At 35.2% G+C, this 12,919-nt stretch overlaps 1 protein-coding gene across 9 annotated transcripts in view; it reads left to right on the top strand.

The window, feature by feature from the left end:
- Positions 1–11,783, top strand: part of LOC125645422 (1-phosphatidylinositol 3-phosphate 5-kinase-like) — a 70,245-nt gene extending 58,462 nt beyond the window's left edge. For 6 of the 9 annotated variants that reach the window (XM_056142392.1, XM_056142396.1, XM_056142398.1 and 3 more), the window contains 15 exons: positions 1,912–2,064; positions 2,179–2,287; positions 2,534–2,626; positions 2,752–2,823; positions 2,943–3,004; positions 3,298–3,438; positions 6,754–6,852; positions 6,941–7,037; positions 7,281–7,360; positions 7,462–7,565; positions 7,743–7,871; positions 8,047–8,149; positions 10,392–10,553; positions 10,703–10,762; positions 10,861–11,783. In XM_056142392.1, coding sequence (XP_055998367.1) covers positions 1,912–2,064; positions 2,179–2,287; positions 2,534–2,626; positions 2,752–2,823; positions 2,943–3,004; positions 3,298–3,438; positions 6,754–6,852; positions 6,941–7,037; positions 7,281–7,360; positions 7,462–7,565; positions 7,743–7,871; positions 8,047–8,149; positions 10,392–10,553; positions 10,703–10,762; positions 10,861–10,982 — 1,586 coding nt within the window. In that variant the 3' untranslated portion in view covers positions 10,983–11,783. The remainder of the gene's footprint in view (positions 1–1,911; positions 2,065–2,178; positions 2,288–2,533; positions 2,627–2,751; positions 2,824–2,942; positions 3,005–3,297; positions 3,439–6,753; positions 6,853–6,940; positions 7,038–7,280; positions 7,361–7,461; positions 7,566–7,742; positions 7,872–8,046; positions 8,150–10,391; positions 10,554–10,702; positions 10,763–10,860) is intronic. The other 3 variants (XM_056142401.1, XM_056142399.1, XM_056142397.1) reach the window with 1 other exon arrangement.
- The last annotated feature ends 1,136 nt before the right edge of the window (positions 11,784–12,919 follow it).

Below are 12,919 nucleotides of genomic sequence, written 5' to 3'. Positions count from 1 at the left end.
CCCCAGGTTAGGGGTTCTGACCCCAGGGCGGAGCCAAACTTGGTATATAGTGTTTATGTGTAAAACACTTAAATAACATCTTCTTTAGTGTTATTCATACTAAATTGAAATTAATGGATATTTAGAAAAAACAGGTAGTCCTTTACCAAAATTGTAAATTTTATGATCCCAGGGGTAGGGATTTTGGTATCAGGGTGGGGCCAAAATGGTCAGTTATTAAATGTGTGAACAATAGACATTTTTAGTTTCTTCTTGATGACTATCATTCCAATTCTTTTCAAATTTGGTATGAAGCATCTGTGGGACAAGAGGGACATAATTTGTAAATTTTAGGATTCCTGCACCCTTGGGGGCGGGGCACAAACTTCCCAAAATTGACCAATTTTCAAAAATCTTCTTGTCTACAACCGCACATGTGTAAGAAAAACTAAATGCCTAGTGATGTAGAACAGGAAAGCCTCCACCAAAATTGTAAATTTCATGATCCCCGGGGTAGGGGTTTTGACCTCAGGGTGGGGCCAAACTTACTATTTAGTGTTTATATGTGTAAAACACTTAAATAACTATTGATACTAAATTGAAAGTAAATAGATAATTAGAAAGAGCAGGTAGTCCTTTACCAAAATTGTAAATTTCATGATTTCTGGGGTAGAGGTTCTGACCCCAGGGTGGGGCCAAACTTACTATATAGTGTTTATTGTGTCGCCTGCGTTACGCAGTGGCGACATATAGGGATCACTATCCGTCATCCTGTGTCGTCGTCGTCTGGCGTCGTCGTCGTCACAAAAAATTTCTGTCACAGTTTTCTCAAGAACCACATGGGGCAACTCCCTGATATTTGGCGCAGAGCATCAGTGTGGCCAACTGTATTGTGTAAGACATTTTCGAATCTGTCGCTTATCAACTTCCTGTTTGCCGGGACTTAGAATTTTTTACAGCAAAAAAATTTCTGTCACAGTTTTCTCAAGAACCACATGGGGCAACTCCCTGATATTTGGCACAGAGCATCACTGTGGCCAACTGTATTGTGTAAGACATTTTCGAATCTGTCGCTTATCAACTTCCTGTTTGCCGGGACTTAGAATTTTTTACAGCAAAAAAATTTCTGTCACAGTTTTCTCAAGAACCACATGGGGCAACTCCCTGATATTTGGCACAGAGCATCAGTGTGGCCAACTGTATTGTGTAAGACATTTTCGAATCTGTCGCTTATCAACTTCCTGTTTAGTGACAAAAACCATTTCAATAATTTACTTTTTCAACATTATATGTGATATATTACATATAGAATGAACTAGCAGGCGACACATGTCTTCCGGGGAAGACTTAATACTGCGTGTGTGTAAAACACTTAAATAACTATTGATACTAAATTGAAAGTAAATGGATATTTAGAAAGAGCAGGTAGTCCTTTACCAAAATTGTAAATTTGATGATCCCTGGGGTAGGGGTTCTGACCCCAGGGTGGGGCCAAACTTAGTATATAGTATTTATGTGTAAGTTTGCTGATACTGTATAAAATCTAAATGCATACATAGGAATAGCAGAAAAGGATGTACAAAAAATGGTAATTTTACACATCTTGTTTTATACTGTTGCTGAACATTAGAATTTAGCTTAGATATTCAGAACAGTAAAAAAAAATATCTAGATTTCATAGCCTTTGGAGTAGTGATACTTTTTCACTAGTACTCAGGTGACCGATTTGGCCTCTTGTTTATTTCTTTAGTTTACTTGCTTGTGTCAGAGTATGTTATCGCCCATTTACATGTCAAAATATTTATAGTCTTTAACACCCATATCCTTTCCCATCCTAAACAGCTGCACATCTATCATACTTTTAACAAGCAACAAATAGTTTATATAGTGTACAATATTTAAATGATTGTTATGTCTTACTGTTTGCTATAGATGATGGTGCTCTTGAGAAATCCAGTGAACATGCAGACAAGGACTCTGTACAGACTGATGTGTCTAACATGCTGAATTCACAGGATGTGGAGGGAACCAGTAATGAGGACCAGCTAAAACCCAGCAAGTCAAAGAACAACTTCAGAAAAGTTGGTAAGTGTCGGGGATCTTTGAATATCAAATGTGAATGTGTGCAGTTGGTGTTGATGACAGGTAACAGTTTCTAATTTATAAATCTTGAAGGTCGCAATATGAATTTGGTTTCAGGTTCATCAGATGACATCTTGGATGGACAAAAAACCGACAGAATAACAAACATCAGAAGTCGGGTTTCAAATTTTCTGGGAGGATCTAACATTCCTAATGCTCTTAAGGTGTAAGTTTTAGATCTTTTCTCTCAAATCTCTCGAGGTATAATTATCAAATACCGGTGTATTTTTCATGGTCCAATCAGTCCTACAGGTAAATGTCCAAACAGTCCTACAGGTAAATGTCCAATCAGTCCTACAGGTAAATTATTACAGATCAAGTAGATGAAACACAAATAGTATTTTATAAATAATATTTTATGTTTATAGTGTGAAGGTGTTGTTCATTGTGTGTAGACATTAATTCTTTATAGGAACTACAGTGAACACCACCAGCTGCCTGTTGGCAAGGTTCCAGTTCTGGTCTATGATGAGGAACCCAGCTCCATTATAGCTTATGCTCTCGGGTAAGGGGAGATATCAGAATTTATGCAGTGTTTGTGTGCCCTGTCTATCAATAAATGTGTGATGGAGCAGTATATAGTGCTAGCCTGTCAAGTTATGGAATTGAGTTTTGGTATTTCCATTGTAGATCACACGAGTATTACACTAAACTACAGGAGATCCAAGTTTCAATGACACCAAGGGACACAACTCAAACCAAGTAAATATCTTGTACAATGCATACATATCTGGTGCATGAAAAAAAAAAATTATCTGTAGCTTATCTGAATCATTTCTGAGGATTATCAAAATTGTTTATGAATTGTAAATATTACACAGAGAATCCAAGACAAGCAGAGGTGGTGATACTGACACTGGGTCAACAGACAGCCCCGAGTCTGGTAAGCTTGTGTACTTCTGACAGCTCCTGCTAAACACCGACTAGAGTAGCAGACACCAGCGTGGAGCGTCTGTCACCATTATCTTGTATCATATATATCACGTGATGCTTCTCTCTAACTTGATTAGTGACTAAAAGCTGGCTATTTGTATTTAATCATTCAAAAATATAGCACTTGGCATGGGCGTTTTTCATTCCGTCATGAAGTTAAGGTAAAGTAAAATCACCTAGAGCTTTCATTGTTTTGTATACTTTAACCTTGGCTTTGTCTATATATTCCAAACTCACTCATAGGAAGAAAACATGGCTCTGGTGTGTTGTCATTTTTACGAGGGTCAAGTTCCCGAGATTCAAGCCCCAGACGCCAGAGAAAGGCAGAATATGTGGACACGGTGAAATACACACCTAAAGTAGACCAGGATAGTGTTGAAATAGGTAACCTGTCAAATTAGCATACAGTATCATAGGTAACCTGTCAAATTAGCATACAGTATCATAGGTAACTTGTCAAATTAGCATACAGTATTATAGGTAACCTTACAAATTAGCATACAGTGAAATTCACATCTAAAATAGACCAGGATACGTGTTACAGATATCCTTTGTGTTGGGTTGAAGATGATACAGTGATTCTGATTGGTTGAAAGATTTTATGGGTGCTAATATCAACTTAAAATTATACTATTACATCAAGTTGTAATGTTCAAAGAGTCATTTTGAAACTTGTGTAATGTCATACCACAGGATGATAATTCATGTTTTATTTAGATGAAGTATTATTCTTGGTTTTGAAATTCAATGAAGGGAGTTAAATGATAAGAAATGACTACCGTATGACAATCTAAAATATTCGTCATTTCTTGTATCTCAAAAACTAGTTAGTATATATTATAGAGATATATTTAGCTCATGGAATTAGCATTGTGAACTTTACAAATTAGCATGGAGTTGGACAGGTAATTTATAGTATTGAAAAAGGTAACCTCACAAAATAGCAGTGTTGAATAGGTAACTTCACAAAATAACACAGTGTTGAAAACAACCTCATAAATAGCAGTGTTGAAATGGATAACCTCACAAAAAAAGCATACAGCATTGAAAAGGATAATCTCACAAAAAAGCATAAAACATTTAAATGGGTGACCTCACAAATTAATGTCCAATATTTTCAGTATGTTAAAAATTAATGCACTTTCCACGCGAGATTTTTGTAAGTAGGGAAAAAAGTATTATGGGTTTGAGAATGGTCAGAATGCGGTAAATGGATTATGACTTTCTTTTAAAAAAAATTGAGATATCTGTCAATCAACTTTGAACTTCTCGGTGTATGGAATAAAGTTGTTCATTTCATAATTCTGTATTCCAATCAATATATTTTCAATTGTTCAAAACAAAACTCCCCATATTATTGGGCTGTTAAGTTATCTTTTTTATATATACAAGTTTGAAAATTTTGTAGCAATTAAAAATCATGTAAAGTTTTAAGATTTGACAAACTTTGGGCAAACTAGAAAAGTAATTTTGATCTGAAACATGAAGTATATATACACAACCAATAATGGATTGGTGCTTGATGATAGTAGTATGAAATGCAAGTAGTATGAGAATGCTAAAAATGTTTAACATGCTTCATCATTGTTTTCATTGAACATTAAAAGGATGTGGTAAAAGAATAAATGATAATAGGATAAAGGTGAAAAAAACGAAACCCCCCAAACCAAGATTAGATCACTCATAATATTTAGTAGAATGCAGATGTCTTTTTTTTCTCTTTTTTTTTTTATAATTTCATCATTTATTAGAAAGTATACATATTATTTGGGATAAAATATCCTCGGATACTCCCGCATAATTGATACCAATGGTGCCAGAGGCCCATTGGATTGAATGTATTTTATTATCATTATTATTTTATATAAGGCATATATATAATTTATATAAAAATACATAATATCACTATATGTATAATAACATATCTCAAATATTTGTTACAAGTATTTTTCAAAGTCATAGAAATATCATAATATACAATGTTGATGTAGATATAGGAACAGTACAATGACATAGAAATTACTTGAGGAATGATGTATAAACAATGTAGTCGTAAGTTGTAGAATGCAGATGTCACTTGTCTACAGAATATGGAAATGTATTGCAAATGATAACTTTGAATTTGGTCAACAGGATGCCTTGGATATCTCTGGGTCTAGTATTGATACATAGAGATGTATGATACAGCAATGCATGCCTTCTACATCAGGTTACAGTATTTAACCTTTGATACTGATTAATTACAGGTTCATTTCAGGCTGATTAAAACCAAATCTCCAGTCTCGCTCCTCCTTTTTATGCCCCCGAGATTGAAGATCGGGGAGCATATTGTTTTTGTCCTGTCTGTCATTCTGTAATTCTGTCTGAAACTTTAACCTTGCTAATAACTTTTGAACAGTAAGTGATAGAGCTTTGATATTTCACACGAGTATTCCTTGTGACAAATCCTTTCCGTGGGTACCAACATTTTTGACCCCGTGACCTTGACCTTGGAGTTTGACCTACTTTTTGAAAACTTTAACCTTGCTAATAACTTTTGAACAATAAGAGATAGAGCTTTGATATTTCACACGAGTATTCCTTGTGACAAATCCTTTCCGTGGGTACCAACATTTTTGACACCTTGACCTTGGAGTTTGACCTACTTTTTGAAAACTTTAACCTTGCTAATAACTTTTGAACAATAAGAGATAGAGCTTTGATATTTCACACGAGTATTCCTTGTGACAAGACCTTTCTGTGGGTACCAACATTTTTGACCCCGTGACGTCGACCTTGGAGTTTGACCTACTTTTTGAAACTAACCTTGCAAATAACTTTTGAACAGTAAGAAATAGAGCTTTGATATTTCACATGAGTATTCCTTGTTACAAGACCTTTCCGTTGGTATTGAACCTTTTGGCCTTGACATTTGACCTACTTTTAATTTTTTTTTTACATTGGTCATAACTTCTAAATGGTAAATATTAGAGCTTTCATATTGTGCATGAGCATTTCTTTTGACAAGATCTTTCTACTGGTACCAAGATATTTGCCCTTGTGACCTTGGCCATCTTTGGAATTGGCCATTATCGGGGGCATTTGTGTTTCACTAACACATCTTGTTTTTTCTATGTCCACTCTTCAACTAGCGGACATATAAATAAAAAGAGGGAGAGTGAGATTGGTGGTCTGGTTTTAATCAGCCTGAGGTACATTTATTTTAGATCAACCAAAATCTAACAAGGTGTGAAGACATTTATGACATGAAGGGAGAAAATGTTGTGGACCTGACTGGAATTAGAATCAGAGATCCCTGAATCTCAAGCCAGGTGCTCCGTATAAACTGAGCTACTTAGTCACCGGTAATGGAACCCGCAAGACTGCAGCATTTCTCCCCATTAAATGTCTCCCACTTCCTGTAAAACATATTTTCACCTGTCAGTTTTAGGGGCAGGTTAACACACCAGGTCCAGGTCCGGATTTAGCATTCTTTCTCTTCTTGTCACAAACTGTAGCTGTATCACACATGATTGAACTGAGAGGTGAAATATTGTCTTCATTTTACTAAAATGTCATACGTGTAACTTATGTTTAGCTTCGTAATAATGTTTTCTTTTGAGAATTTTAGTTCTCAAAATTGTTTCTATAAGATTCAATGATATATTGTTTTCTGTTTACTAAAATAAGTCTAATATCAAACCCGTTATGACATTTCAGATGAGCAGGATGGACTCTCTATACTGACAACCAGTATAACAAGCGACACGGATAGAGGACGCGCAAACAGACAGATACCCTTGCTTCACATCCAGCTTCGTATGTCAACATTTACCCCTACTTGTGAGAAACAGAAGCTTTATTTCCTATCACTATTTATTTAACCAGTTATTGTTTTTCTCTGCAGAATTTTCAGATAGCACAGCCAAGTTCTATTGTAAAATCTACTTTGCTGAGCAGTTCCGACAGCTGAGAAAACTCATCTTCCCACAAGGAGAGGAAATGTAAGAAATGATTACTTGACCTCCATTGTTGTGTGTTCCTCTGGTTGATGAAACTGAATGTCAGTAACACTTTATGTTAATAGTACACAAATACTGGTAATTGAGCACTGACAATGCATTGTGCTGAAAGTAAAAGTAAAAAATAAAAGTTTGAAAATCAGACGGCATTTTTCACACAAATGAATAGTAGACATGTCTTTATAAAGCAAACAAAAGAGTTTTCTGTGTTTCCTTGTATTGTAGGTTTATCCGATCACTCAGCAGGTGTAAATTATGGGAGGCTAAGGGAGGTAAATCTGGCTCAGCATTCTGCAAAACACATGGTAAGCAATATTGTTCAGTCTACAACTGCCGGTACTGGGGTTTCAGGGATGTAAATATTTCTATGAATGTGTGCACTACATCACTTCTTTTTGTATTCCAGACAACAGATTTATCCTGAAGCAGATGTCCAGCACAGAGGTGGAGATTTTTGAGAAGTTTGGTTTTGAGTATTTTCAGTACATCAGCAAGTGCTATGTGGAGCAGGTAACCTCACAACAGATAAAACTAGTTAAACGTTTACAGAAAACGTACCAGAATTATTCTAGAAAAGTTTGGAAATTTATTTTCTTTGTAGAGACCTACAGATAAAACTAGTTACATGTTTACAGAAAATGTACCAGAATTATTCTAGAAAAGTTTGGAAATTTATTTTCTTTGTAGAGACCTACAGCACTTGCCAAAATTGTGGGTGCCTTCAGAATTGGTTTTCACAACAGTCAGACCAATAATGACTTAAAGCAAGACTTACTGGTGATAGAGAACCTGTTCTATAATCGCAATATTTCACAGGTTAGAACACTATGTATCATCAATTCTTCTCATACACGATTATTTCATAAAGAACTGAATAAGGGAGCTTTGAAGAATGCCTGTCATGTAGTTAAACAAATACATATGATTTTAATAGCTTACACTTTTTATGAATCCTTGAGAAAAGCAAGTTGTTGTATTTTCATATCTGTAGACATTTGACCTGAAAGGTTCTATGAGGAATCGTCTAGTGAACACTTCCAGAGGTCAGAAGTCGGAACAAGAGGTGGTGCTACTGGACGAAAATCTTCTCAAGTGTAAGTTCTCCATGCTGCAGCAAGTACTGATTGTATCTATGTATTATTTCATGTATATTGGATTGAAGGTGTGAGCAGCAGACTTCTTGTCTGTGCCATTGTTCATGTACCACTGACCAATTTGTCTGACTGGGTTTTTTATTATAAAAGATCGAGATCATTATATTTCATGTGGGCTAAATTTTTGTGGATTTCGTGGTACTTCAATCTCATGAATTAAAAACCTCAACAAAGTACTTTATATGAGGTAATTTTGGTGTCAGGAATATTTAGCAAATTTTTCTGAGAAAAGTAGTTTGAAATCTTAGTGCTTTATTTTTGGGGGCAATTTCATAAAACATGTATATCATTTATACAAATAGAGATTTTGAGGCTTTTATTTTTGACAAATTTTCCTCATCTGACAGAGAAGCTAACATTTCCATTGTACCAAAACTACCCAATAAAAAGTACACAAATTATGTGATGTTTCGATGAACCAAAATAATATCCAAGAAAAACAATCCACAAATATTGTTCCCCATGGATTAAAATGATTCCACAGTACTGTAAATTCCTAAATATACGAGAGGAATTTATTATTGCGGAATTTCGGGACAAGCATCACTCGTGAATGAAAATTACTCGCTTTTATTTTTATATTGCTAAAATACTCGTAAAGACAGATCAACAGAGCATCCCTCGTGATTTGACATATACGAGTCATTTTGTGGTAATAAGTACTCATGAAAAATAAGGAGTCTACAGTATTTATTATGTAAACAGTGACATCTAACGAGCACATGATTTGTGACTAGTGTTCTCAGTGAGTATTTGATTAGTCGATTATAGTTAGATCAGATATGGCATTGAACAAAATTAAAACATGATCACCTTTTGAATCATTTTGTTTACAGTGAAACTTCAAAAATGAAATTTGATTTATATATAGCGGATGTTGTGTAATGTGAAATTTGATGCAATCCTTAAACACATTTTAGCACCAAAGATATATCCTGCCTACTTGAAATTGTTGAAAACGGGAATTTTTGGTTCTAAACAGTGAAGTATAGAGAAATTTCCCTGTATGACTCGTACTAGATTTGTTCTGTTTCTTCAAACTGAAACACGACATGGATAACATTATAATACATATACATTGGTGCTAGAGATTATAGCATCATAATATGAAACATCGGTGCTAGAGATTATAGCATCATAATATGAAACATCGGTGCTAGAGATTATAGCATTATATTTATATTACAAATCGCATTTTCCTCTATGAACCAACCAATTCCATCGCGCGACACAATCTGTTCACATTGACTATGAACGGATTATGAACTAGCTTAAAGCACGCAACTGAGAGAGCGTAATGAATTGAAAAAAATAGAACAACTGTTACAAAAATCTCGCAAGTCACACCTTTGGATTAAGATTGTAAACTTACGTGGATTATCATCCTAATCTTGCAGTCTCCTACCCCCAAAATACAGTGCACATTGCAATGTTGATAAAAGGCAGGGTGAGACGAAATGTGACGTCAGGTCTATGTGTTGACGTACGTCACAATAACAACTGTGACAGAGGCTAGGAGTTTGTTTTATGCAACAAAATAGAAGCAATGTAAACAAAGGGTGATATAGTAAATGAATATAAATATAAGAAATGAACATCACTTTTGAGCTGTTCATGGTCAATATGAACGGATTTGGATTTGAGGCAAATTCTCTGTGAATCGCTAGCTCGATTCACAGAATTTGCCTCAAATCCAAATCCGTTCATACTGACCATGAACAGCTCAAAAGTGATGTTCATTTCTTAAATAATATACAAACATCGGTGCTAGAGATTATAGCATTATAATGCACAAACATCGGTGCTAGAGATTATAGCATCATAATATACAAACATCAGTGCAAGAGATTATAGCATTATAATACACAAACATCAGTGCAAGAGATTATAGCATTATAATACACAAACATCGGTGCTAGAGATTATAGCATTATAATACATATACAGTAGTGCTAGATATTATAGCATCATAATATGAAACATCGGTGCTAGAGATTATAGCATCATAATATGAAACATCGGTGCTAGAGATTATAGCATTATAATACGCAAACATCAGTTGCTGGAGATTATAGCATTATAACACACAAACATCGGTGCTAGGGATCCTTACTTTCAGGATAGCATTATGATGTATAAACAGTGTCAGATTTTCTTACTCTCAGATTGTTAACGATTTCAGTGAGTGTGGACTCCCCATTATATGTTTATCCACATTCCAAGACGGTGTTAAATCGAGCCATAGAGAAAGACTCTGAATTCCTGGCCAACAACTTTGTCATGGATTACTCCCTTCTCGTGGGTATCGACGAGGGCAAGAAAGAACTTGTTATTGGTATCATAGGTAAGGCTCGTCAAGAAATATTATGTTTACAACCTACTGTCAGAGGCAAGCTTTGAATTCTTTTTTGAAAGAGACTCAACTAGTAGTTGTGAGACTTATTGAAGAAGAAAATCTAAACATTTTTCCTTATGAAAACACATTTATTTCAGATTATATCCGCACATTCACATGGGATAAAAAACTGGAGATGTTGCTGAAGTCAAGAGGAGGTAAAATGAAAATAATGAACTTCACAAATTAATAGCGAGATTTAAATGGAAATAAGGCTAAATTTAATTCTCTGATTATCACTGTGCTTCATTAACAGGATTACAGCCCACAGTTGTGTCCCCTGATATCTACAGAACACGGTTCCTAGATGCCATGGGGAGGTACTTTCTGCCTGTTCCAGATCAGTGGAGCTTTCTTGGCAGAGAAATCAGTTACTGAACAGGAAATACTCCTTGTACTTGTTAGTTTGAAGATTAAAACAACACATCATTGTCTTTAAATGCGAGACCAAGACTTAATCACAAAGTGTTCAAGCAGCAGACAAAGTCTGAGGTTTTCAACTTCACTCAAAATTCATTGTGTATTACATTATTGTGGTGTATCGCGCGAGAGAATCCATATTCTTGTCCTCCGTCGGACACTAAGTGAGGACAAGTATTGATGATGAGTAAAATGACGGCATTTGGTCTGTGATACTCAATCCGTGTGCCAAAATTTTGTTAATTTTATATCAAGTTTCTCAGAATCAGCGATGGTAGTTGTAATTGTGTGGTTTTTTTAGCAAATGACAATGCGTACACTTGTTTCAGAAATTTCCAGGATATATAAATTAATTAATTGCGTTAATCATGCAAAATGTAATAGACTCGATACTCAAATGAAAGTACCGCCATGTCCTTCAGTGTGTTGTGATTATTTCTTATTACAGTACAACATGCATATTATAGCAAAGTGCTGGGGATGAACAATTTTCATTCTTATAAACATAATTTGTTACATCCAATGAATAGATGTTTTAATACTATGGAGAATGAAAATGACTTTGCTGTAAGCGTGAATTCATTATAAACAAGTTTGCTGTAACCATGGTTTACTATATAGGTATTTAATCACCATGTGTTATAATACATTCCTCTAAGCATTAGTGTTCATTTCAGAAAATGTGCAATTTACATGAAAGATGTGTTTAGTATATATGATATGCCATATAATGGATTATATTAAAAAAGTGATAAATGAGTTGAGTGTACTTGTTTTAAAAAATGTGGGGTTTTTTTTGGGGGGGGGGGGGGGGGTATAATGTACTTGCAAAGGTATTAAAGAATAATGCACGACACATTTGATTTGAACCTCTAAAATTTCATTTTTTGAAGCAGTGTCAGCATTAGTTTCATGAAGAATGTATCTATAGCTTTCTGAGGCATAGCAGAAAAGTGCTGGTGATATTATGACATTGTACATGTAAATATAAAAAAAATGCCTGATTTTGAAACTGTTGTGGATATAAGTGTACAATTTTGTAAACCCCCTTCCCCCAAGCACACTGGTATACAGAGTTTATATTGTTACTACTCGGGCATCTCTCATAGATGAAAATTTTCATTTCACTCCATGATTACAAGTCAAAAACAAAAATTTCCCAATTTAAAAAAAATAACAGAATTGGAAAAAATGGTATGCAACTGGCTCGTAAATATGATCTTGTCGCACAAGAATCAAAGTTTTAAAGATATAATTTTCAAGGTTTCAAATAGTTTCACATTGACAGGGCCAAATTAGGCCCTCATCATACAATGTTATTTTATTCTGCACCCATCTGAATTGGTGTCCACATGATTTGTAGAAAACAAGTTAGGTACTGGACTGTTAATCTACCAGGAATTCTCCTCCGTGGTGGAGAGTGGACTGTTAATCTACCAGGAATTCTCCTCCGTGGTGGAGAGTGGACTGTTAATCTACCAGGAATTCTCCTCCACGGTGGAGAGTGGACTGTTAATTTACCAGGAATTCTCCTCCGTGGTGGAGAGTGGAGATATCGTTTTCAGCCAGTGTTTATCCATCCATCACAAAATTTGTGTTTGTGCTAGAAGTTTTTATGGAGTGAATTCAAACCACTGAGTATGTTGTTTTTGGGAATGTCACGGACGTCAAGAAGACAAGAGAATTCATTCAAGGTGGGCCCAGGCTGCAACTAGGCTCTTATTGCTTCTAATAGTTAGGTCATCTGAGCCACCCAGGTGACTTAGGAATGACAGTTAGGGAAAACCCACAACTGCAATTTCCACTGCCAACATACATGTAATTAAAATCTAGTAGACAAGTTCCTTTTTAATCTTCAAAATTTTCATTGTGTAATTAACCGCGTACATGCACTG

The sequence above is a fragment of the Ostrea edulis genome, chromosome 6, assembly GCF_947568905.1.
Source record: "Ostrea edulis chromosome 6, xbOstEdul1.1, whole genome shotgun sequence".
Classification (NCBI taxonomy): domain Eukaryota; kingdom Metazoa; phylum Mollusca; class Bivalvia; order Ostreida; family Ostreidae; genus Ostrea; species Ostrea edulis.
The sequence above is the reverse complement of the archived record's forward strand: the minus strand, read 5'-3'. Positions and strand labels throughout refer to the sequence as shown.